General features: G+C 38.8%; 2 protein-coding genes across 6 annotated transcripts in view; one reads left to right on the forward strand and one right to left on the reverse strand.

Moving 5' to 3' along the window:
- On the forward strand, positions 1 to 20,124 carry LOC132193706 (cadherin-99C). 4 transcript variants are annotated; one of them, XM_059614541.1, is made up of 17 exons: positions 1 to 190; positions 10,014 to 10,073; positions 11,089 to 11,157; positions 12,576 to 12,754; positions 12,822 to 12,944; positions 13,296 to 13,547; positions 14,460 to 15,023; positions 15,119 to 15,256; positions 15,323 to 15,637; positions 15,835 to 16,242; positions 16,297 to 16,641; positions 16,696 to 17,136; positions 17,357 to 17,624; positions 17,682 to 17,830; positions 17,895 to 18,742; positions 18,797 to 18,893; positions 19,303 to 20,124. In XM_059614541.1, the coding sequence occupies exons 2-17, from the start codon at positions 10,022 to 10,024 to the stop codon at positions 19,591 to 19,593; spliced, it is 4,539 nt and encodes a 1,512-aa protein (XP_059470524.1). In that variant the 5' UTR covers positions 1 to 190; positions 10,014 to 10,021; the 3' UTR covers positions 19,594 to 20,124. The 4 variants fall into 4 exon arrangements, with proteins under 4 accessions (XP_059470524.1, XP_059470523.1, XP_059470522.1 ...); XM_059614540.1 differs by lacking the exon at positions 1 to 190 and adding an exon at positions 4,680 to 4,862; XM_059614539.1 differs by lacking the exon at positions 1 to 190 and adding an exon at positions 4,762 to 4,831.
- The window catches only part of LOC132193705 (afadin), a 10,062-nt gene continuing 4,458 nt past the window's right edge, over positions 20,110 to 25,713 (reverse strand). For both annotated transcript variants that reach the window (XM_059614537.1, XM_059614538.1), the window contains 10 exons: positions 23,934 to 24,435; positions 23,415 to 23,760; positions 22,884 to 23,360; positions 22,400 to 22,830; positions 22,225 to 22,343; positions 22,092 to 22,169; positions 21,949 to 22,042; positions 20,809 to 21,889; positions 20,642 to 20,748; positions 20,110 to 20,584 (listed from right to left, as the gene is read on the reverse strand). In XM_059614537.1, the coding sequence (XP_059470520.1) occupies positions 20,392 to 20,584; positions 20,642 to 20,748; positions 20,809 to 21,889; positions 21,949 to 22,042; positions 22,092 to 22,169; positions 22,225 to 22,343; positions 22,400 to 22,830; positions 22,884 to 23,360; positions 23,415 to 23,760; positions 23,934 to 24,435 (3,428 nt within the window). In that variant the 3' untranslated portion in view covers positions 20,110 to 20,391. The remainder of the gene's footprint in view (positions 20,585 to 20,641; positions 20,749 to 20,808; positions 21,890 to 21,948; positions 22,043 to 22,091; positions 22,170 to 22,224; positions 22,344 to 22,399; positions 22,831 to 22,883; positions 23,361 to 23,414; positions 23,761 to 23,933; positions 24,436 to 25,713) is intronic.

Below are 25,713 nucleotides of genomic sequence, written 5' to 3' on the forward strand. Positions count from 1 at the left end.
ACGGAGGCGAGTCGGTCGGTCTGTGTTCGTCAGTTGAGCATAGGTCGCGATACCCTGAGAGAGTGTGTCGGTCTCTTCTGTCGGTTCGGTTTTGACTCGAACAACAGGCCGAAGTCGCTGGCCCAGGTCTTCGAGGGTGAAGGACGACCCTCGGACGATATGGAACACTGAGCACCGGCACCACACTCAGGTAAGACAATTCAAACAAAAAAACCAAAGGGTCGGCGGGGGCGGCGGACTTCTGTGGGGCGGGTCAGGTGAAAGGAAGGTTTTTCTGGGCGAGCGCAACTTCAGCGAGTATCTCATGAGCATTTCTAATCGCGACCTTTTTTATAAATCAAAGTACTTTGATTTTTTTTTGCCTTGAATGTTTTAGGTGATAACGAAAAACAAGCAACCCTGATTCGAATCGCGCTTCGTGTTTTCCTTGTTCGACGCGTGATTATCACATTAGTTATTTGTCTCTTTCCGGACGAGACCTTTTTTGCAAATCTCAGCCGGCTGAGTTAATTGCGTGCGTCTCGGTCTTTAGGCAATTTGCACGCTTTGCTGCCCAGCCAGACAAACACACACGCATCTTTTAATATTTTTCGGCGCTGGTTTCAATAGTGAAAATGATTTTCTTGAGAGATGTGCCAGCCACAGGTGAGGTCAGTCCGTCGCGGAGCGGCAACGTCGCACGTCAGGTGCACTTGCTCGCTTGCTTCTTACCTTACCTACCTTCGATCCTCTCTGATGCTAATAACGGTAACACACACAGAAAATTATTAAATCCCTCGGCGCGGCGGCGTCCATTCCATTCATATACGCCTCCGCAATGTTGGGCCAACCTTTTGTCGCGCTCGCAAGACTTTTTGCTTTCGCGCTTCCACTTGTTGTCAGGGTCTTGAGCCTCAAAATACGATTCTAACCTGAGGAGGAAATTAACTGACTGGAAAAATTTGAAACTCAATGATAAACGAGTAAATTGGTGATGAAAGTAATATTATAAGAGAAAAAATCTTTCCATTTTGATTTTCTTTAAATTTGCTTAAAAAATTCATTCTGATAACATAGCACCGCAAATTTTGTCATTCTGATTCAATAAAAGCGACTAATAATATTTTTATTTTGTACTTTTTTGAAGTTATTTTTTTTCAAAACTTTTTATGATTAATTTTAATTTTTTTAAATATATTTTAAATTCTAAAACACTTGTATGCAGTTTGATAAAATTTAGTATCTAAATCAATTATGAATCTTACAAGAAACTTCAAGTAAATGTTTTTTTGGAGAAAAATTACTTAGTCTCCAGTCTTCAGCGTACATTGCCTTTGAACGAGTTGCAAGAAGATAAAAAGAGTTTGTGAGAAAAGAAGAAAAGCGCATGGACATGTAACTGTTATTCACTCAAATTGTCGCGAATGAAGGAAAGGAAAAGGAAGTCGAGAGAGTAATTGCTCGTTAATGTTGGCTTTTTTAAAGGTACAATTGTTACTAAGATTTTATCATCCAAGGTTCATTAAATTTAAACAGATTTCCAGGTGAACGCGTCAAAGCACTTTGTTGGTATGAAATAATAAATTAAATTTAGTATAATTTTTACAATTTAAAGCCGCGTTTCTACAGCCTTTTCTAATCAGTTTTAATTATTAGAATGGTTGATTAAGTAAAATTTTATAAACGAAATGAATGACAAGTTGATTTGGAATTAACTTTGATATTCAATAAGAAAAAAAAATGGAAAAATATTGAGTATTAAAATAATTAGCAAGGGAAACAAAATCTGTTATTGTTATTTATTCTAACTGTGCAAGGCACTATTTTTGCTAAAATTTATATTTTATGTACTACGAGAGTTTAAATTTTATTAAATATAAATTTTATTATTCTATTTTATTATTTATTATAATATTTATTGATTTCTTTTTCTTTAATATTGATTCAAAATGATATGTATAAATTATTCTTACATTCAAGCTTACATTACTAAAACCCAAATTTACTCTTGTCGGAAAAAAGATATCAGAAATTATAATTATAAAAACTAATGAAACTAATTATTAGCAATTAATTTCATACAATATATTATTTCAAATATTTTTTTCTTATTGAATATAAAAGTTCATTCAAAATCAAATTGTCATTCATTTCATTTATAAGAATCAACCATTCTAATAATAAAAACTGATATGAAAACGGCTCTTTAAATTGAATAAAATTAATTTAAGAATTGTAATTTTCAAGTTTTTGACATCTTTGCTTTCTCCAACGATTTGTAAGCAAATAAACATATGCGTTTCAGAGATCATTGCACTTTTGCATTTTGTACAATCATTGCGCGAAATTTCCCTATCGGCTCCACGCACCCGTGTCATGCACCCAATTTCTCTTAATTTCCATGTACTGATCGGGCCGGCGTCTCATTAGCGTATTCGTCCGTCATTCGACGGTCACCGCGACCAACATGGGCCTTGGAGTAATAATGTAATTTGAAACCAGATTCGATTTCACAAGCCTTCAGAGTCCCATTGAATGGCCAAAGTGCAGTGGAGCGTTCACCCTGTCCGAATTCAGCCAAAAGTATTTTTACGCCCTTTGTCAAGGACCACTCATTGCATCGGCGCGTAAAATCCAAATTATTCATGATTTATTCAACTTGTATTTTCTAAACTGCCCGCACCGGCCGAATAATATCCAACGGGCATTTCACGCTCTAATCGCTTCCTCGTCACCCAGTTTGTCGGAATTCCTGTTATTTTCGATTTTCACTCTTTATCAGTCGCAGCGGCGCTCTCGTTTTCGCGGCTCCGCTGAACACCCGATTTTCGCCTATTGTTTTCCGCGCGTCGCCCCAATTAACCCTTTCCGGTTTCGATTCGAATATTTTGTTTGTTTTACGTTCCACATTCACTTTCGATAACATAAATCGCGCTTTAATTTTATATTAGAAACTGAGAGGGGCTTTTTGTTTTCTGTTTGTAATGCCAAAATTTTTTGATAAAACCATTTCCGGTCAAAATTTATCTAAATTAAATCAGATATACTGGTTGAAAGAGGATTTTTATATTTTTAATTCGCTACAAAATTCATTCTGCTAATGGATATATTGAAATTTGTCATTTTGATTCCAATTTTGACTACACTAAACGAATTTTATTCTTGGACAGTTCGAGGCATTTGATTTAACTACAAATTTTTAATTATAATTTTTTTGTATCAAATTTTGACTTAAACTTCTCTCTTTCGTCTTAAATTTAAAAATCAGTTATACTAGAAATATTCATATGAGACTTTTAAATTAATTTAAGTCCAGCATTTACCTCTTTTAAAAAACGGGACTGTTGACTAGAAAAAAATCAGATATCTTTACTTTCAATGCTAAATATTTAATATACAAAACAAATTATTCTCAATTATTTTTTTATCACTCTCAGTCTTGTTTGAAAGAATGTACAAAAACAGGTTCTACTCTGAAAGATTAAATTAATTTAATTCCGTGATGTTTTTGTTTAGCTCGGTCTGCTTGTTCACTTTTTTTTTGTTTCTTTTGAGTCAGACACGGTCACGCCTTTAAGGTTTCATTGACTTTTGACTTGCAAAACAACAAGTGTCTTTTTGATTTCTCTCACTCATACTCTCTGCAGCCATCGGGGACTGGTTTTTAGAAAGCATCTCTCTCTTTCAATGTGCACCACTCATACAACTGATCGTATATATACGAAATGTGCGTTTCCAGCCGTGCTTTTCATTTATGTAAGTAAGTAAGTACTAATGTATTCACGTGCGATCGGAGAGGAAGGAACGAGTCATCCATTCGGCAAACAGGTGCACCGACGAGGCTTTTCGCTCGGGGCCGCTTCTCAAAAGAGAGAACTGGCTGCTCTTTGCTCATCTTGTACGCGCATTTTAATTAGTCACATTAGCTAAAATTCGGCGAGAAAATTTATTTCTTTATTAAAATAATTTCAGTTTAACAATGAATAACCTATATATCTGAAATTTTGCAAGGTAGAATGAATTTTTTTTTAAATCCTTTTCGAGCACTCAGAATCCGTCTAAAATGTGATTTAAATTAATTAAAATTGTACAAAATTACTCTTAAATTCACCACAACTAGTTTAGCAAAATTAAATTCTTTATTAACTTAAAAAGTCTTAATATTTATGAAAATTAGAATTAATTTAATGGAATTCTCTAAAATAATTATTATTGCTGCAAATCTGGCTGACAAAATACATAAAATATTTCATTAATTCAACTTATACTCATCTTAATTTATATGTAAAAATAAAATTAAAGCATAGCTTCACCTTAATATTATCTATTCAAAAATGTTTTGGTAAAAAATATTGCACTGTAAAAACGTATTTTAAAATATACCCAAGCTTTAATGACGTTCACATAGCTGCAACTCCACCCTAATTTGCATCTTATTTAATTAACAACTTTTTATTTTTACCGTCGATCGCAATCTCACACCTTGAAAGCAGAAGAGATAACGTCGCTTTTCTCTGTTATAATTTTTGTTTTTGCGTACTTGAAATTGTGCTGCGGCTCGCGCTTCCTTAATTCTTTCTGTGGCAAATTTTAGACTTTCCATCACGCCCTGTTGACATTTTTGCGCTCGATTAGCTTCGCAGCCAAGGTTTGCTGACGCCGAAAAAATGCGCGCGCGAGTCGTGACCGACGGACGGTAAGTCTCACAAAAGAGTTGCAATTAGGCTCTCGTCTTTTTTTCTCTCCGAAACAATATCAAATCGTGTATGTGTCGCTCTCGGTGCCAGCTTTCTGGGAATGACCTCGTTTCGTGTCGGGGTCAGAGTTCCCTCATTGTCTCTCGCATCTGATGGTAATTCAGCAGCAGCGGCGGTGCAGTGCGCGTAAGGCCTCAATTCTGCATAATGAGCTTTTTAGCGCGGCATAATTTTTTTGCTTGTTATTTTTTTCTGAAATTGCGATTCTGAAATTTTGTGAACTATATGGGGATATCAACGGAAAATAATATTTGAAATTTATCACATGTATACAAAGAATAAAAATTCGGAATGGAGAAAAATTGTAAATTTAAATATTTTCAGTTATAACTGTTTAAGTTGTAGCTCAATTTCCTGTAGAATTTAAAAATGAAACATTACAAAATTCTAATTAAACGGCTTATTTTTTTCTATCAAATTTATTATTAAGATCATTAAAATAGAGAAAAAAGAAGAAAAACCACTTTAAAACCAAACATATTAATGTAAAAAAAGCGCGCTTGCAATAGTTTAAAACATGATTTTTCCAAAACTAATCGCAGGAATTTAGAGAAAGTAGTTTGTTGCATTTTGATAACATATTTTCCACAATAGTTAGGGACATATTTCCGCAAAATGACTTGATTAAAAACTCATGTAGTGTAGACTATTCTTTACATTTTGGGATGGTGCATAAAACTGCATAAAATCTTGAAAATTATATTACATTTTATCTTTTCATTTAATTTTTTGAGCATTTTCTTGGCTTTTCAAAGGTATAGGAATTTCCTAAGCAATTCAGCACGGCCTGTCTCGAGCTGAAAACAATAATATTTGGAAATGGAATAATTTTAGGTCACATCACAAACTGTTTCGTTAAATACTGTACTTTAATTTTTTTATGAAATTAAATGACATAATATTAAAACACTTTCAACAAAAATATGTAATATGTAAGAAAAAAACTTTTTTTTCTTTTTTAATAGTGCTTATTTGTATTTGGCTTAAATTACTCCTTAATTGCACTGTAGCTAAAGTTGTAGCTTTGCCGGCCGATTGAGCAGTAATTGCGGCCACGCTCAAGGATAGAGTAATGGAAAATCGTTTTAAAGACCGTATAGTTCTTTCTTTGCGATATCGCAACACAATTTTGCGTGATGAAATCTCTGAAATCCAGAGACTCTAATAAATTCTCGGCGGCCTCCTCTAATGCGAAAGTTCATTACAGCGCCGATCTTTAATTTCATCAAAAGTCATCTCATCATGACGACACTCGCATCCATCATCTTGCAATAATATAGCAAAAATGTATATTTTTTAGACGCACAGATAAAAATAAATTCAATCTCATGGAAAATTTCTCCCGTATCGAATTGCAATAACTCTCTACAGCTCGTAACAGCAGAAGTCGCTTCGCGGTTTTCCGTCCGTTTTCGAATAAATAAAAAATTCGTGCGTCGCAGTCTCCGGTGTACGAAAAGAGTTGAATATCAAAAGTCTGCAAGCGCGGCCCCCCTATCAGAGAGGCCGCTCGAGGACATGGGAACGCGCGTTCGTGCGAAAACAGCGCCAAGAGTGATTACGGGCCCGCCGCCGATAAAAAGTATAATGTGGCTGCATTTACATGGCCGCGTGCTCTCGCGGCTCAACAAGTTGGACCTTTCACTTTCTCATATAATATTGATGTGGAGCAATCTTGCTGCAGAGTGCGCGACAAGCAGAGTCCAATCGATTTCGGCTCCATGAGGAAGTTGGCATGAGACAATCGTCGGCTTGTGCGAAAAGCCGCGAGAGATGCCAATAAGTTTATTACTATGGCAATTGAAAGTGGATTAATTGCACCACTTTTCAATTACAACTTCACTTAAGAGACTGCTCGCAATTTATCTCTGTTTGCGTGTGGAATTGAATTGATACTCTCGGCGTCGGGAGTGAAAATTGCCAAATAATTGTTGCTCATTTGAGAGAAGAAAATTGGCACCTTTTAGCGCGTTAGAGTGAAAATTACAGGTTTTGAGTAAAAAGTTGATAATAGGGTGATTATTGGAAAAAAATTAGCACATTGAAAATATACTGTGGGAGGTTTTAAAATGCTCACGAAAAACAAGTATATTATTAAAAAATACTTTGAAAAAAGCATAATTTTAAGCTATTCGAATTTGATAATAATTTTTTGCATACATTTAAAACGGAGATAAATTTTTAGTCCCGGTTTGCCTCTCTTTTACAAAAAGAAAAAAAAAACAAATCAAATAATTACTCTGCACACACATTAAATTTTTCATGTAAATTTGTATTTCCTTCGAGGCTCAAACCTGATTTTAAAGCCAGTGCGCAGAATGGAAAGAAATAACGCCCGCATATTTCCTTTCATTCCTATTAATCACAATTATTAATCTATTATGGAAATAATTGCTTGCATCTAATTGTAAAACAGCTTTCAATGTGAACCAGCATAAGCGTTGTGCTCTGTAACTTTATTTTCCTGTAACCTTTTACCAATGTCCATAAAAGTCAATGATTTTAACAATATTCCAAGAATTCTCGTTAGTTTAATTTAAAACCAATAAAAACATTCTTGATTAAAAGTTTTCTAAAATTCTCTGCTTATTTAAAAAGTTTAAGTTTCTGGAAATTTATTTTTTGTTATAATTATAATTAAATTACACTGTAAGACATGCAAATTTCATTAATACAATTAACGTGTAATTCACAAAAATCGTTCGACATGAACAAATTAAATCAAAATTTTTTTGTTTGTAATATTGTTCCACATCTTCAGGTCTGTATCTAAATAAACTTACCAACTTCCCGTTCCATAATTGTACTATAAATAAATAAAAGTAAATTCAGTTCTTCCTAGGGTGCAAAGCAAAGCTTTTAAGATTAGTTTTCTATGGTTGCATAATAGTAAAATCTTAAAAGCCACCCAAACTGATAAGTACTGATACGACTTGTTCTAACCATAAGTAAAATACGGAAGGACCTTGAATCCTGCCAAGTGTTTTAAAATTTTGAATGAAATTTGAAAAATTTTATAATTTTTAATTTTTTACCTTGCTGATTGTTAGGGTGAGTTGGATAGAAATACGGATTTATTTGTGTATAATACATCAAAATTTATTATTAAATTTCTAATAGCAGAACTAAATTCTCGTTTGCGTTAATTTATTAGTGCAAAATTTTTTTGAATTAGTAATTTATATTCATCATTATTTTCTAATTATATCAGATTTGTGGTTGTTTCATCTTAATTTTTTTTTTAAAATTTAGATATTGGAAGACTAACTAAGATACGAATGATGTCTATAAAAAAATTGGTGCATCAACTTGTTGAAAAGAAGTTCGTGTTCCCTCAGGTATCAAATTTTCATTGCCAAATTGCGGGCGAAATTCGGCTCTTGCGGTGAAAATTGCGAATCGGCGCCGAAGGCTACAGACGCGCAGAGAGAGATGTGCGGTTTCGGTTCATTCAAAAGAGTACATTAAACGCGAATCCACGCTGCGAATTATATAAATAAAGCAGTGTTTCTTTTCAAGAGCAAAAGTCAGGGCAGACAGAGTGGTTTGTTGCGGCTGGAAACGCTCATCAGATGGTTTTGAGCTCTCTCATGGCGGAACCAGTTTCCACGGTGTAAATTTCATTTTTACTTTGCAGAGAAACACGTACTCGAAGCAAAGCCAGGTGACACGGGATTATTAATGAGCAGAGCAAAAAGGCATTGCGTCGGCCAGAAAAGTTTGTGAAACCGACGTTTTTACCTCTGCTGCATCCATGGCCAATGTTGTGAAACCAGAGCTCGCAATCTGCGATCAGCGAATGCGTCTTTGCAACGCTCCGACAAAGTGCATCAAGATTGCTAATTAAATAACACTCCCTTTTTCTTTCCATTAAAATTGATAGAAACAATTTTTTTTTTATAAATTTAAATATAGAAATTGAAATCTCCTCAATTTCCTTTCAATTTTTTTTTTATTTTTCGTCAGTTATTTGGGGACACAGAGTGCAGTTTAATTACTTTAATTTCGGGGTTTCCTTCATGAAACTAAAAGTCATGTATTTATTTCACTTATGGCATGAAAAGATATTTTTGCCATTAATTTCTTTATATTGGTGGCCCACATTGGCAATGACAAAAACAAAACTGAATCTTATATAAAATGGAATTAAAAAATCCAGAATAATATTGTAAATTATTATTAGGGTTTGGGAAATTCAGGTTTTATTGGGTTTTTTTAATTTTAGAAACTATGGGTTTATTATTAATAACAGCTATAATTTTTTAACAGTTTTAAATTTCTTTTATATTTAACTTTTTATAAACGTGCATTTTAACTAAATATTTTATTATTATTATTATTTAAAAATACCAACATTTTGTTAAATTATTAATTTTTATATACTTTTTCCTTTGAACTTTATAAAAAATCGTTTAATTTGTAATAAGAAGTAATAATGCAGATCATTTTAACAAATATATATGTATTGAGTGGAAAACAGTAAGCTATAATTAGTAAAATGCTAAATGGATTTATGGATTAGCTTGATCCTTTGTCTAGAAAATTGATGATTGAAATTTTACACCTGATGAGCTCAAGCATTGGGAATCTCATGGAAAAATTAAAAAATTTAAATAATATAGAATTGATCATTTTCAGAAAAAAATTGAAAAAATGCAAAGCTATTAAAAAATTAATTGCAAAATATAACTGATATTATAGTAAAATAAAATAAAAAACGTATGCAGCATTGAAAAAATTTCTCAAAGCATCTTTTTTTCTACAACTCTCGCTAAGCCGATCCAAACCACACGCTCTGTTGTAAAACGCGACGCACTTCTCGCAGGCAATTTTGGAGAGGTTTCAAATGTCCGCGAGGCGAGCAGCATTTCAATTTATTTTGGAATTCGTGCCATTCAACAAAAGAGCAATTGTTAGGCAGTCAGTCGTAGGGAACAATTTGGGCAACATTCTTCCTCGCTGATATGTTTGTACTACTTGCGTGCCAGACGCCCAAAAACGAGCGTCGCCACGTCTTCTTTCTATAACTTGGGTCGCACCTCAAAACTCGGCTAGGCGCATTCAAATGAGCTATTACAAATTTCACGCCCAGCACGCGCCCGAATTCTCTCTTGCGATTCGCCCGGCTAATGAGGGCCCCGCGGCAAAACTAAAGAAAGAAAACTCTCTCTGTCAAGCAACTCAATTTTCCACTCGACAGGGCGCAAATTGGTTAATTTAGTTGGGGTGACAGTCTAGAAAGATTTTATTACATAGAAATATTTCTATTTGTTGCAGAGACCAGCATGTGGTGGAGGACGTGGACGCTGATGCTCTTGGCCCTTGCGGCTCATGCCAGTAAGTTAATTTCAATCAAATATTAATTTGATTTATTCAATTTTAATGAAATAAATATAAATTGATTCAAAATTCCAAATAAGGCAAATTTTAGATTCGCTGAAAATCTATACTCACAATTTAACTTGTGAGAAAGTCTAGTTTTCCAAACAAAGCTAACTTTTTTATACTCAAAAACAAAAGCTTGTAATGAAAAAGTCCCATTACGAGATTTTAAGATAAAAAAGTTTTTTAAGAGGATCAGTTTTACATTATTTGAAGAAAGTATAATTAAATTAATTATTTTTAATTTTCTCTAATTTTTAGAAAATTTATTGAAGGTGCTGATGTACATTGTAATATTATAATAAAAAATAGTATAAATTTAAAGTTTACCTGTAGTATCTATGGAAACTTGCCACAGCTAATATCAAACGCCTTAAAGTTGTAAAAATTTAAAATTAGTAAGTAGAGAAGTACCCAAATTCAAACAATAGATACAAAAAAGGTAAATATCTCATTTTTTGAATCAGCAAATTATACAAAATTCTTAAACTATTTATGATTGATTGAAAATTACTTATTACTACACATTCGATTATTTAATTTTGAATAATAGTTAATCAGTCACATTCAACATCAAAGTTTAAATTAATAATATTTACAAAAATCCTTTGTTTCACTTTAACTACAATTTGATTTCTTAATTAACAAAGCTCAATAATTATAATTGCAGGATAATTTTTATAATTATTTCCAAACTCCATTTTTATAAAGTGTTCTTTGTTTGCTACAACTTTCTATTCAAATTTAGAATATGAGAAACCAAAATCAGCTGTAAATGTAAAAATAATTACAGGCAATAATTGCTAAGCATCTATGTAAGAAGCTTATGATGTAGAAAGAGAAACACGTGTAAAATTAATGATGTGGCGCCGTGAACGAGGCCTCTCAGTCTCCCTCGATTACAATACAAATTAGTGGAACAAGACCATGGAGAGTAAGTTGTTAATTTGCATGTCGTCTTTGTCAACAGGCGGTTTGTGCGAGGTCGAAAGCGGACAGTCGAGCATTATCTTGGACATCGAGGAAAGCCGAGGAGAACGTAAGTGACGTTTTTTGTCTATTTTTGTTTTTGTTCACAATTCAGGAAATTATCTTTTTCCACCGCGTTTCCTGTTTTCGGAGTAAAAGAAAAATAAATTGCATAATTATGAAAATTCTCCAAGTGCATATACAAATAGTCCGATTTTATGGAGCGAGGATCGCATTAATTGTGTGAGAACGACGCCGTTTAATTTCGGCTCGATTTTCCCACCGAGATATAAAGAATAAAATTCTGTGTGAATTTAATTACGTCGCTTGTGATGAGAATAAGAAGCGGCGGCTTTTGCCTTTATTATTGTTATTGCTCGGGCTCAATGGAGACACAACACGCTTTTTTATTCATTGCGCGACGTGGTGCACTGACCCCCTTTTCGCTTTTCTAATGAGCACACCGCTCTCGCGCGTGTTTATTAATTACTTTTGCTGAAATACGCGCATTTGTATACAGCCGGGCGCTCGACGAGAGCGGCGCCGTCGGCGCGCAATTTCGTCTCTCGTTTGTAAGCAATTAAGTGTTGTTATTGTGACGGCCGGACGGGAAATTGCTAATTGATAGCCCTCAAAACAAATCGCGCACAATTTAATTAATTGCATTAACTTTGGTGTTTCCACTGGTCGATTATGATTTGCTTGAAGCAAAAATCAAAATATTATTAATCGTTTCTTATTTCCAAACGCAATGTTGTTAAACATTCATTTGATCTAAATAGTAGAAAATGTAGGTGACCACTATTGACCCCTTAATTGAGAAAAACAATTAGAATTATGCGTAATGGTTTGCTCAAAATTTAAATCGGAGCACCTTAATTAAGTTTCGAGGCAATTCGGAACGCATTATTTAAAAAAAAATTCACTATAATGGATTTGAATCTGAAAATTGCTGACTATTTTATTTTGTTTTTATTTTGTTTTATTTGTATAGATTTGATTTATAAAAATAAATACATATATTCTTAAATTTAATCAATTACTTTATCTTGTTCTTGCTTTTTTTAAAGAAGAAATCACGTGTCACATAAATTGGATAGAAATGATCAAAATGGACTGTCGGGAATTTTAAAACAGTGATTAGAAAAAAACTCTTTGGTTGATGCTTACAAATTAATAATGTTGGATTTCCTTTAATTAAAGAGAGGAAAATTGTAAAAAAAGATGACTTTTACTCCGAGTAAATTTTCGATTTTCCATAATTCATTCAAACATACAAAAATTTCATTATTTTTGAAGCAGTGTTGAGGAAATTCATAATTAGTAATTTATTGTTGATTAGGCGTTTTTCCATCTCTAATTATTTTGCTGTTTTTTTTAACCAAATTAATTTAAAAAAGTTTTTGTGCAGCTAAGAAGCGCATTTAATTTTTATAATATAAAATATTTTGTGGAGCAAAAATAAATTTGAATTTTACTCTTTTTTAGAAATTGACCAAGTCACGTCACCGGCGGAACTTCCAATAGTAGGCGATCCGGGAACGCAGATCCAGTTGGACGCCGTGTTTCCCCAAAACAGGCAGCTTTTTGCGTTAGACGGAAAAAAGTTGAGACTCCTCCAGCCCATCGACAGAGACACCGGCAACGTCAGCCATGTAGTTTTTCAGGTAAAACTAATGCGACGTAATTAGTCACTATTATTGATAAATAAAACTATCTATATCTGAAAAACAGGTGGTTTGCCAGGACAAAACCACACAGAAAAGGAAAAACATTCCAGTCATAGTCAGGGTGTCCGACATTAACGACAACGCACCCAAGTTCCTCAACACACCTTACCAGGCCACAGTCAACGAGGTAAGAAGATTTTTGTGGTTTTTTATATATGGCTAATTCAGGAACTCTATTTTTGAATTAAAACATTCTCTGGAAAAAAATAAAAAAATTAAGCATTGGTTTTGTTTGTTAGAAACAATTAAATTGCATTATTTTTAATAATTAGTTCATAAAAAAACTTAGCATAATAATTTAATTAATTTTTAGAAAACTTTTAAATACAAATTAAATTAGAAACGGTAATATCTGTGTTGATTTAATTCAAAGAAACCAAATTTTCAGGAGTTGTTTCTTTGGCTAATTTGTAAGAAAAAATTTAAAATAACATTTTTTTCTCAATTTTTACATTAATTAAATTTTTTATTACTACAGTTGACACCTATTGGAACTTCAATCTTCCAAGCTCAGGCCGTCGATGCTGACACAGGCGTCAATGGCATGGTCGAATATTCGATTGTGCCCGGTGGCCCGGACGTGGCCGCCATGGCTCAAGAGACGAGCGGCCGCGTGGCCGACGGCTACGGGTACTTTGCCATTCGAGCGCCGCACCAAGGCAACATCTTTGTCAACCAGAGTCTCAACTACGAACGCACAACCAAGTACTTGGTCACTCTCAAAGCGACTGTAAGTTTCTTTTTACTAATTATATGTACGTAGAGATAATTTTTTTTTCATTTGAAAATGGGAGAAAAAAATGAATGGGTAGGTGGGGATTTGCTGGAAGGGATTTCAGACGGAAACTGGCAGTTGGCCAGACGGTGTGGGTTCGCATGCTTCCTTCTGCAGTGGCCTTAGCGGCCATCCTTGCGGCCGCGGCGGCCAATCATCGCGTCATTCAGCACATTGAACCGAAACCGAAATCAATCGTGAGCCGGAATATAATTCTTGCGCATTTTGCTCCCATATTATTATAATTTATTTGTGGTTAATTATACCGATCGCTGCAATTTTCTTTTGCGGAGAACCTTGCTTTTTATGTGGGTTTTTTCTTTATTATATTTTGAATTGATAACGTTCGCAATCGTCAGCCTTGTGATTGTCTTGTTGTCTATAGCACAAGCCTTGAAATCGAGAATGGGCGGCCGTTTTGTAATTATGCATTCAAAATTTGATGCGCCCCTGTTTGTAACTTTTGGTGCTTCTTAGCATGAGGTGGATTATCCTGCTTCAAATTTCTAGAGCGTGCGTGCGTGTTTTCTGAGAAATTATATAACAGGAAAAAATGGAATTTATTTATTTGGTATTTAGCGGAAAATTGGTGTTCGGAGAGCTACTTACTTGTTTCTAGATAGGAGAGGCATGCGTGAAAAACAAACCGTGACTGTGATAACGCTGTGCGAATTATTCACGCCAAATTAACGAACATTTCACACAGTCTTCACATGAGCTGTTTAATTAGTCTGAAGCACATTTCAGCAAATACGAGACCAAATGCTTTAATTTGTAGACTAAAAAATTCATATAATTTAAATTATTATTTATAAATTTTTACAATAATTTTAAATTAATTCAGTTTTAAAATCATTACTTATACAGGACCGAGCCCGAAATTCATCCGAACGATTGTCTTCGACAACGACCCTGATCGTCCAGATTCAGGACGATGACGACCAAGACCCCAGTTTCGTTTACAGGGGCTGCACCCTCATGGACGGAGCGTGCATCAACCCCGAGTACTACGCATCAGTGTCCAGTGGGGTTCTTTCGGGCGTGCTTTCGGTACGTCCGGAAAGGATACACGCCGTGGACATGGATTCCCTGGGGCGTCCGGTGCAATATTCTTTTGTGGATGGAACGCCGCCCAAATTCAGGGAGTACTTTGAAATTGACCCTCGCACCGGCGCCGTCAGGCAAACGCGACCAGTGGACACTTCAGTGGCGAAAAGATTCGAGCTTTTGGTGAAGGCGGAGGAAGATTCGCCGAACAAGAGAAGTGCCACCGCCAAATTAATCATCACTGTTAAGCCCATCGACAGTAATCCGCCGGTGCTGAAGGCGTCGGCCCTCGAAGGGGTGGTTGCGGAAAACGCACCAATTGGCACGCCAGTTTTGGATATGGATGGGAGAATTATCGTCCTCAAAGTCCATGATCCTGATTTGGTAAGTTTTTTTTTAATTTTTTTTTAAATGCTATCATTTTTTTCCTTTTTCTAACTAAACATAAATTTTTGTATTTTTTATTTATTTTTTTGCAGGGTCCTGGTGATCCGAAACCCACTTACACGTTTGAGCTGACCACCACCTTCTTCAGGGTGGAGTCAGACGGGCGGCTTGTTGTGAACGAAGAGGGTCTTGACAGAGACCCACCTAGTCCAGGGCGTTTCCGTTTCCAGGCAAGTTATATTTTACTGCATATTACTTGTGAGGTCATCTTTTGACTGTTCAATCGTCTCATTCAGGTCGTCGCTCGAGAGAAAGGGGGAACGGCGGCCTCTGCCCCGTTGTCGCTGATGGTCACCCTGAAGGACGTCAACGACAACTCTCCGCGTCTGCCAAACCTTCCGCCAGTTACGGTGGAAGCGGGAGACGCATCGAGGCGCATCATCAAAGTCAACGCCACCGACAAAGATGAAGGAGAAAACGCAGAAATCACTTACTCCATTTATCACGTCTCGAACAACGGAGGTCACAAGTTCAGAATTGACCCTGCACTCGGGGTCATCGAGTCCCTCGGAAGACTGACTGCTGGTGAACAATACAGCATAACGGTTCAGGCAAGTTTTTTTGGAATTATAATTTAGAAAGGAAGCTTTTAATTTTGAAAATATTAATTAGAAAAAAATAACAAATAAAGCAATCTGATAATTATCATTAAGAGAGGGTAAACCAGGATTTTATTTCATAAATTATAGCTTTTTAAAAACTCTCTCTCTCTCTCATGTAAACTTTATATTAATTTAATTTTATTTAGGCAACTGACAAGGGTGGTCGCTCAAGTCAGGGCATTGTGGAGGTCACTGTTATTCCTGGACCCAACACTCACAGGCCGCGCTTCACCCAGACTGTTTACGAGGCCGAGGTCAGTGAAGGCGCTGCCCTGAACGCAACAGTGTTGACTGTAACAGCGACAGACCCTGAGGATGACCCTGTCACCTACAGCATTGTGGCCGGAAATGAACTCCGACAATTCTCCATCAACGCTCAAACTGGAGTCATATCTGTAATCAGAAGGTTGGACAGGGAAGACCTGACCAGGTACCAACTGATGGTCAGGGCGGAGGACTCTGGTGGCCTGGCTTCCACAGCCACTGTCAACATCAAGGTTTCCGACCTGAACGACAAGAATCCTGAGTTTGTCGACTTGCCATACGAATTTAAGGCAAGAAATATATTAATCTTTTAAATAAAATTTATAACAAATTTTTTAAAATAGGTCAAGGAAGGTGAGGCTGGAGTCACCGTTGGAAATGTCAAAGCAGTTGATGCTGATGAAGGTCAAAACGCTGTTGTCTACTATTCGGTGCCACCGGACGTGTCCTTCAGCATTGACGCAATGAGTGGTGAAATTCGAACAAAGGTGGCGCTCGACTATGAGAAACAGCCATCTCACGTTTTTGTGGTCACTGCGACCGACGGTGGACAAGAACCTCGACTTGCCACGGCTTCAGTCACTGTACTTGTTGAGGATGTGGATGACGAGCTGCCCATTTTCGAGCAGACCATGTATGAAGCTACGGTACCTGAGAATATGCCTGAGTTCATGGTCATTCAAGTGAAGGTAATATATTTTTTATATTTAACAGAAATTATATTAAAAATAAAACTGATTCAGGCCGAGGACTTGGACTCGCACCAGCAGATAACGTACACCCTACGTCAAGGCCCAACAGACCTGTTTGTCATCGACCCGCAAACTGGTGTCATCCGAACAACCAGAGGACTTGATTATGAGATGGCTCATGAGCATGTCCTTGTCGTCGGAACTTTGGAAAACTCGAATACTGGACCAGGCGCGGAGGCCAGGGTTCACATCAAGGTAGAGGACCGCAACGACAATGCACCCGTCTTCACAGTTTTGCCTCCGAGCCCAGTGACTGTGGAGGCCGAGGCGTCAATTGGCCATCCTGTTGCAAAGGTGACGGCCATTGATGGCGACGGCACCGCGCCAAACAACGAAGTGCGCTACTCTTTGATCGGCAGAGGAAAAGCTGCAAAATACTTTTCGGTGGATTCAGTCAGTGGACAGGTTTCTATCAGGGACGACCTTACAAAGGTAATTAATAATTATTGGACCCCTTTTCTGGAAAATTTATTTAAATTTTTATTTTATTGCTTTAGCCAAAATTTTAATTAATTTTTTTTCGGGACTCAAAATGTTACATTTTGAATCAATAGTGAATTAATTACTTATTTAGAAATTAAAATATTTTTCATTGTGTTCAATTCAAATTTATATTCTACTTCCCTATTTTCAATATTGAATTTCCCCTCAGGAAACGGATACAGAGTACGAGTTGGATGTGGAGGCGCGGGATGGTGGTGAGCCTTCCCTCTCGTCCAGCATTGCGCTCTTTATTCGCGTTCACCACGAGCAATCGGCCACTGCTGATGGCGGTCTTGGCTTCCCTGATGACTCGTACACCGTGGAGCTGGATGAGAATGCTGCTGTTGGTGATGCCATTAAGGAATTGACTATCATCAACGCTCAAACGCACCCTAACGCACCTTTGAGCTGCAAAATCGAATCAGCTAAAGAGCTTTGTCAGTTCTTTATTTTTTTACAATTTTTTTCACTAAAACATTAAATGCATTTTTCAGACATGTTTGCAGCAAAAATCACTCCTAACAAAACTTGCTTGGTTACTCTCAACACAACTCTGGACTTTGAGGTGGACAAGGCGTTGAAGTTCAGAGTCACCTTGGAGTCCCTTAGTGGAATTTTGAATCAGCAAAAGTCATCAACTATTGTATGCATATTTAATTTTTTATTTTTTGTAAAAATTATTTAATAATTTTATTTTAAATTTCTAGATTAAGCTGAAGGTGCTGGACGTGAATGACAACGTTCCCTACTTCATTTTTCCCTCTTTGCCGGCGCCGCGTTCTCTTTACATGGGCGCCATTTCTCGTGAAGCTGAGGTCTTCACTCCCATCCTGCAGGTGGAGGCCAAGGACAAGGACGGCGGGACCTTTGGCGAGGTGCGCTACCGCATTCCTCCAGGTCAACCGGCCGCGGCCACCTTTGCCCTGGACGCAGTCACAGGTCTCCTCCGCACCAACGGCTCTTTGGCGGCCCTTCGAGGACCTCTGCGTTTTGAAGTGGAGGCGAGAGACGACCCTGAGGCTAAGGATGGATTCAACACGGCCAGGGCCACGGTGGCTGTCGACCTGTTGGAGCCCCAGCACCGGATGGTCCTCGTCTTGGCCGACGCGCGACCTGAAAGGGTCAAGACGGCCGAGCAGCGCCTCCTCAGCGCCATCGAAACGCATACAGGCCTGGCCGTTGGCGTCGAAAGGGTCACCGCCCACTCCTACCTGACGCCCAACGGCACCCTGGCCGTCGACGAAGGGGCCACCGACGTTTGGTTCTATGCTCAAGACCCTGAAACCGGCGCCCTCCTGTCTCGAAATGCCTCTCGGGTGCAGAGACACGTTTTGGGAAGAAACGCGACGGCCTCTCTCAAATTGGCCGTCTCAGCAGCCCTGCAGGCCACAGCCTCCGAGGTGCGCGAGCCTCTGGAACAGCCCAAGCCAAAGGTCGTGGCCGCCACCGCACCGGCCAGTTGGGACGCCTTCCCGTACGCCATGGTCGCAATTGCATGCATCGTACTTGTTCTCGGAGTGGTCGGCATCGCGTATTTGTGCGTCTCTTGGCACAGGTGAGAGAATTATATTTTTTCTGACAATCTTTCAATTTTTATATAAATTTGTAGGTACAAAACGTACAAAGAGCGGATGCAGCGAATGTATGTGGTCCCCAGATATGACCCAGTTTTCGTTGAACCAAATCTTAAGGAGTATGAAACTCAGGTAATCAATTTTTAATTTATTGATGTTATTTAATTATTTCGTAAAAAAATTAAATAATAAATTTTCCTTAGAAAGTTTAAATTTTAAATACCAGCAAAATTAAAATTCCATGTTAAAATAATAAAACAAATTAAGAAAAGAAATATTAGAAAAAAAGGATAAAATGAATACAAAATTTAAATAAGCAATGGGATTGAGCTTATTTTTTTCACTTACCAATTAAATTTCCTCCCAAGGAACTAAAATTTATTTTTGAATTTAATTTCAATTTTAATAATTTTATTTGTTCATTTCCATTGAATGTTGAAATTAATTAATATAAAAATCACTATTAATTTTGTTGGTTATTTATTTACTTTATATTATTATTGTCAATTCTTAGGTCATTGAAATTATTAAATTGTTGTAGGTTTTGCAAATGAGCGTGCCGATTGACGATTCCGACAGCTACAACGACCTGCAGCTGGATTTTGATGCTCACAAGAATCACGCCTTTTCGTTGGACAACGTCAGTTACATTACGAAGAGCACGGGTCAACATAGCCCGACCAGCTCGGAGGCGGCCACCACGGCCAGGGCCTCTGAGCTGGGGCCCAATCTGGTGTACGCGTCCAACAACGACAACGTCATGTTCCGCGACAACAAAAACTACCAGAGTTCGTTCTCATCATACCTGGCCGAGACCACCACTGAACTGTGAAAGACTGACGCTCAATTATGTTTTACTGAACCGAAATGTATTCCACCAATGGACGCCCAAAACACGGCCGACTGCTGCAATCTTATGAACTAGCTTAACTACCATACTAACTGAACGAGAGTGAGTGTTTCTTGTTATTATCTTAGACAGCAGGTACTTGAGATGCTCCGACGGCTGCAGTGTTTTTAATTAATTTTACCAAACGAGCAAAATATTGAATATTAATTTTGGATCTCAAGAGTTAAATTGATTTTATTGCCTATGATCAGATTACTCAAGCCGTAGGAGCAAGTTGTTTCTAGTTATTGGAAGTGCCTGTTGTTGTCTGCCAGTGCCAACCGGAGAGCATCAAAATGTGTTTATATAAAAACTATTTAATGAAGAAATATTATATTATGCTTTGTCTGCGGGAGAGATGTGAATGCAATACACTTGTACAATGTAAGAAAGTTTGTAATCTAAGGAACGTCGTCACCAGCAGATAAAATTAATCATCGAATAAAAGGCCATTGAATATTATTGCTAAATAGACTGCTATTTATTTTATTTTTTTATATTTCGTTTATCAAGTAAATGTAGATATAGATATCAATCAAATGATTGGTGTTGCCTGGTTCCAAAGTCTCGACATAAATTGCTCCCAATACAATATTTTACAAAATATGCATCTCCCTTCTCCTCCGATAAAAGTCACAAACTTTTGATATGCTCGATCACCATGGAATACACATGCTTAATTGATTATATCATATTATCAAAATAGATTAATTTCACGCTGCCTATCATTTAATTGGAATGTCACGGCACCTGTGGGCTTTCGATGTCCCGCTGAGCCCTGGAGTTGCTCACCTTATTCTTGAGAGGGCCAAACTCGCCCGTCTCCATGGCAAACATCTTCATCTTTTCTTTGAAGGATAACTTTTCTGGTCCAGTGCGACTAGCCATCTGCTTTTGCTGCTGCTGTTCTGCCAGGCGCTTGTTGCGCGGATCTCTGTTGAAAAATTGAAATTTAATTTGACCCTAGGAGTTTTCTTGACCAAAGTCTTACTTGTAAACTTCTTGTGCTCCAATTACGCCTGGAGTGTTGCCCACGCCAGAATTGTCAGCGCTTGATGGGTGGTGCATCAAAAGCATTTCAGCCTCATTGATGAAACTCTGTGCAAGGAAATTCAATTTTTAAGAAAAATTCTCTGTACAAATTATGATCAAACTTACATTTGGGTCCTCATTAGGGTACATATCGCTTGAATCTGTGTCATAATAGGATGACCTGTGAGGAGATTCTTCCTTATAATCATGTCCTTGCTGCGCCATCACGACGTACGAAGAGTTTCTCTCTGGGGGTAGAGGTACCGGCGTGTCCCTTGGGGGCGATGTGGACGGTAAGGGAGGCGGCAAAGTGGGGGTGGTTGGAGAATCCTTCCTGGAGGGTTCAGGTTGGTCCATTGAGAACGAAACGGCTCTTCTTGGCACTTCGTCATGTCTTCGGCTCTTTGGCTCGTCAACAAAGGTCACGGAGCGGGTCATCACCTCAGCCATGGGTGGACCCTGAGGGATTTCTGGGCCTCTGATCATATCCGCTCGCATCATTTCATTGTGCCTCATCATTTCCTGCTGCCGCATCATTTCCGGCTGTCTGGGCATTTCCTGAGATCTGTCCATGGCTCTTGACATTTCGTGCGACCTGTCCATTGACCTGGACATTTCATGCGACCTTTCTAGCTGCCTTGTTATTTCTTGCGATCGTTCAAGCTGCCTGTTTATTTCTTGCGATCTTTCTAGCTGCCTTGACACTTCGTGCGACCTCTCCAGCTGCCTGTTAATTTCTTGATTCCGTTCCAACTGCCTAGACATGTCTTGGGACCTGTCTAGAGATCTAGACACTTCATGTGACCGATCCAAGGGCTTGGTCATTTCTTGGGAACGACTCATTTCAGACTGACGCATGCTCTCTTGCAATCGGATCAACTCCATTGGTCGTGGCATCTCTTGCGACTTTGAAAGATCGGATGGTCGGGCCATAGCCATTTCTGTTGACCTTGCTATTTCGTGTGCCCTGATCATGTCCGATGACCTTGATATGTCTTGGGTTCTCATCAGTTCTGACTGCCGGTTCATCTCATGGTGCCGCATCATTTCTTGCGACCTGGACATCTCGGGTGGATGGCGCATCATTTCAGTTCGTTGAGGCAAGTCCTGTCTGTGGGACATTTCTGGACGGTGAATTGTTTCAGGAGGGCGAGCCTCTTCTCTCTGCCAGTTTTGACGTAGACTATCCAAAATACTGTTACTCGAGCTAAATAAAAAAATAACACGTCAGTCTACATTCAAAATAAAAGACAGGAAATCCTTTACTTAGATCTGTGATTCGTTGCTATAGCATCATGTGAGAAACTCACTGAAGTGGGTATTGCTTTATGAGTGGCTACTGGAGGTCCAGCTTTATCACCTGCAGTTAAAAATTAGCTTTCTTTAAGTAAACAGCAAAATATTCTTACTATTGTTTAGAGCTGGCACAGACTTTGAACTCTGCATTGGTCTCCTAGCTTCATTTGGCTCAGGGTGGTGCCATGAATCTAAGAATAGAATTTATGAGTAGAGATATTTTTTTTATATAGGGTTTACACATACTTCTTCCCATGTCAGGGGATGGTTGACTTAAGAGAGTGGCTAGTCCATGGCATATAGCACCTTGTTTGGCAATTTCCAAAGTAACCACAGGTCCAGTTTTCACTAAATATTCAGCTGCCCTGTTAGCAAAAACGGTAAGTTATTTAAAGGTGATTCTATGAAGTAGTAAAATTACTTTTCTTGAGTGATGCCAACTAAGCTTTGACCATCAACCTTCAGAAGTTGGTCTCCTGCTCTCAAACGGCCGTCAATATCAGCTGCTCCACCTCGAACAACCGTCTTGACATATATGCCCAGCTTGTCCTGACCGGCACCCTTTGCTGCCACTATACTAAGCCCAAGTCCAGTAGCTGCTTTGTTTAGCTGGACCACGGCTCTTTCGGGTTGAGAACTGGGTCTAGGGATAGTGCCCTGCTGCTGCTCCATGTAGATTGTCCACAAACCAGATGATGTCGGCTGAATAGTGAAACGGCAAAGACCAGCTTGCTGAAGACCTCCCAACAGTTCAAGGAGACCAACTGGCATCCCACGCACAACATCACAACTGTAGCCGTCTTCTGGCAAAAGAAATGGCAGCTGCAGTTCTGGTTGTTCGTCAAGACGAACCTGTGGCAAAATAAAAATTAGCATAGGGAAAAAGTTTAAATTTAAAGTTCTACCTCTCGTCCGTCAGCCCTGATGAGCTCGTCAGCAACACTTTCCGCCACCCTGACCACATTTTCCACCAACTCTGGTGGCACTTCAGGTTCATTGGGTGCTCGCCAGTAACGCTTTAAGAGGGCAGCCAACTGCAGCGAGTTGAGTTTGAAGCAGGTGGAGCTAAGGGTTGCGAGCTGGTCAGCCGTGTACTTGGGCGCCTGCAGAAGATAGGCTGCTTGGAGGACCCTCGAAAGGTGGCAATCTGCAGCCAGCTCCAAACCTTGTTTTTCAGCCCACTGCTCTACGTGGCTAAGTCTTAGTTGAATTCGACCACCCCACCTGCGGCAGCAGAAACGGTTGTCAGGACCGCAAACGAGTCGGTTGAAAATCCACATGTTCAGAAGGTGGAAGAGTTGAGAGAATAGTTGGATGGTAAGAGCTGCATTAACTCGACAGCGGCGCATTAGGGCCATCGCACTCATCAAAGTGACAATTATCTGGAAAAAAATTATTGTTAAGATACATTTTTTCAATTAATTTGACTTTTTTACAGCTGCGGCTGCATTTTCGTTGTCATCGCTATCAAGCCAGAAAGAGGGCATGCTGGCCGCCAGTTCGTGTTCTACGATGGCCACCATGTTGTTGAATGCACTGTGAACAGTCTCGGCTAAAATGTCTTGGGCGTCCAGGGTGAAGGCGGAAATGTGGCGATCTGCCTTCAAGAAGTGCAGCAGTTCGCTGGCATTGGCCATCCAGAAAGTGAGGGACTCTGCTTCAGTTGGTCTCTCAACCACAACTTGCTGGATCTGAGAGGCAACTTGCTCAAGGAGGACGCTTAACCTTTGGGCTCGCTCAGTGGGCGTTAAATCTGGTCTGTAGTGCGTTGAGGCACGGTATCTAAACAGAATCGAAAAATTGGTTTTAATTTTAAAAAAATCTGGCCATCTCCCAAGGTTATCTTTTTATCAAATATTATACTTTTTTTTATTTTTAAGTAAAAACTGCATGGCTATCAAAAAAGAAAAAAATATCAGGTAATATATAATTTAATGTAAATAAATAAATATTACCTTGTTGCCAAGTAAAGGGCGTAAGTGGGTGCCAGTTTGAAGTGAACAGACGAGGTGTCGAGCGACCCGATGAGCGTCTCCAAAAGCGCGTCTCGCGTTTCTTCCCTGAATTCCAGAACAGCTGGCAAGATGGGATCGCACCTTTGAGGTGCCTCGGTTGTTTCAACATGACCAGTGACGTCAAAAGTAGTCTCAAAAGTCTTCTCAGGCGAGTCTCTGCGGACAGACGCCGTGGCCGGATCGACGAAGCGGAACAAGTGGTGTCTGCCGAGGCGGACGGTGCAGCCGTGCTGAAGGATCGTCGTTTCCCAGATGCGCTGTTCATTGACGTAGGTCTCTGCCTCGCGACTGCATGGGGTCACGGTGACCAGGCCTCCACTGGAGGCAAAGACGCAGTGCCGGGGCTGCACGTCTGCCCCGAAAACTTGCATTCCCAAGCCTTGTTCCGAGCCGGCCTCGGTTACGTCGTAAAGCAGAGCGTGGCGTTGGCTAAAAGCTCCGTCTAAAAGCAGAAGAAGATAGGAAATAGATAAAATAAAAACATAAAACCTTGATAAATAACAGGTCGTAGGAATCAAATTATTTTCTTTCGATTTGGCTAGCAAGTTTTGTTGAAGAGGCAAATAATATCGATTCAGAAAATTCAGAAGGAAATTTACTGTATTTAAAAAAAAATGAAATTAATTTGGGCGTTGGCTAATAATTTTGTCAGAAATACGACTGCAGAATGTGTGTTTGATTGAGATTAATTTTTTCAATAATAAATTTCAAGTTTTTCTGATATTAGAAAAAAATGAAGTTCAGACATTATCGGGAAATTGTCTGCGTGAATCATTTTGAAAATTCCATCTATAATAAATTGTGCAGGTGAGCAGTGAGCTTGGGTCTATTTGACAAGCTTACCGCCCTCCACCAGACTACCAGTATTACAATTTTAATTAGGTTCAGAGGTTGGGGGAAGGTTCTGTTTGAGTTTGACTGGCAGCTTCATTTCCCGGCGACCTCTAACAATGTAATTGGGTCGAAGGCTGCGATAAAATTTTGATGCAGCGAAGGAAACTTCGAAGCGTCTATTCTATTCAGAAACATTTTATTGCAAGTTAATAAAAAGGCGGCCGCTGCGTGGGCAAAGTTTGTTTTCTCGCAGGAACAAAAGCGTCTGGAGCAGAATTAACTTTTAACTACTCGACGTGCCGCTTCTTGTTGCGGCGCAGAAAATTCAATAACCAGGAGGCAAAGACGGTTCCCCGCTGCCTTGCTTTTTATATAAAAGCAAACTCGCAGCTCAAGAATTTTTTACTAGCTTTTTCTCCTTGGGAAAATTGCAAAGGTGCTTACCGGAGCGGAACAGCAAGTCCTGGAGGAAAAACAAACAGAGTGGAGATAAGGGCGCAAAAAGGAAGTACGGGTGGCGTGAGAAAAGCTGCCGCCGCCATCTAATCGTCAACCCCGAGGGAGCCGCCGAGTGTTTACTCGCGTACGTCACGACAAAAAGCAAAAAGAAGTCAGGTGCTCTTTGCGTTCCGAGTTGTTAAATTCGCCATAAAGTCGGCGCTGGAGCGAGCAGACGCGCAGCGAGAAAGCCGATAGGGGTGCCTGGGGCGGCTCGGCGTGATCCCGAGCGCGTATCAAATAATCGCGAAAGGCTCGATTTCAACAACCAAGAAGTCTTTTCTTTTCTGTCTGCACCGGTGATAATGAACATGGTAAATCTAGACGCACTGAATCAATTTCCGCCGATCGATCCGGTTCCAGGGAAAAGCGGAAAAGTGGACTGGCG

This window comes from Neocloeon triangulifer, unplaced genomic scaffold, assembly GCF_031216515.1.
Source record: "Neocloeon triangulifer isolate White Clay Creek 2 clone unplaced genomic scaffold, ASM3121651v1 ptg000004l, whole genome shotgun sequence".
Taxonomy (NCBI): Eukaryota; Metazoa; Arthropoda; class Insecta; order Ephemeroptera; family Baetidae; genus Neocloeon; species Neocloeon triangulifer.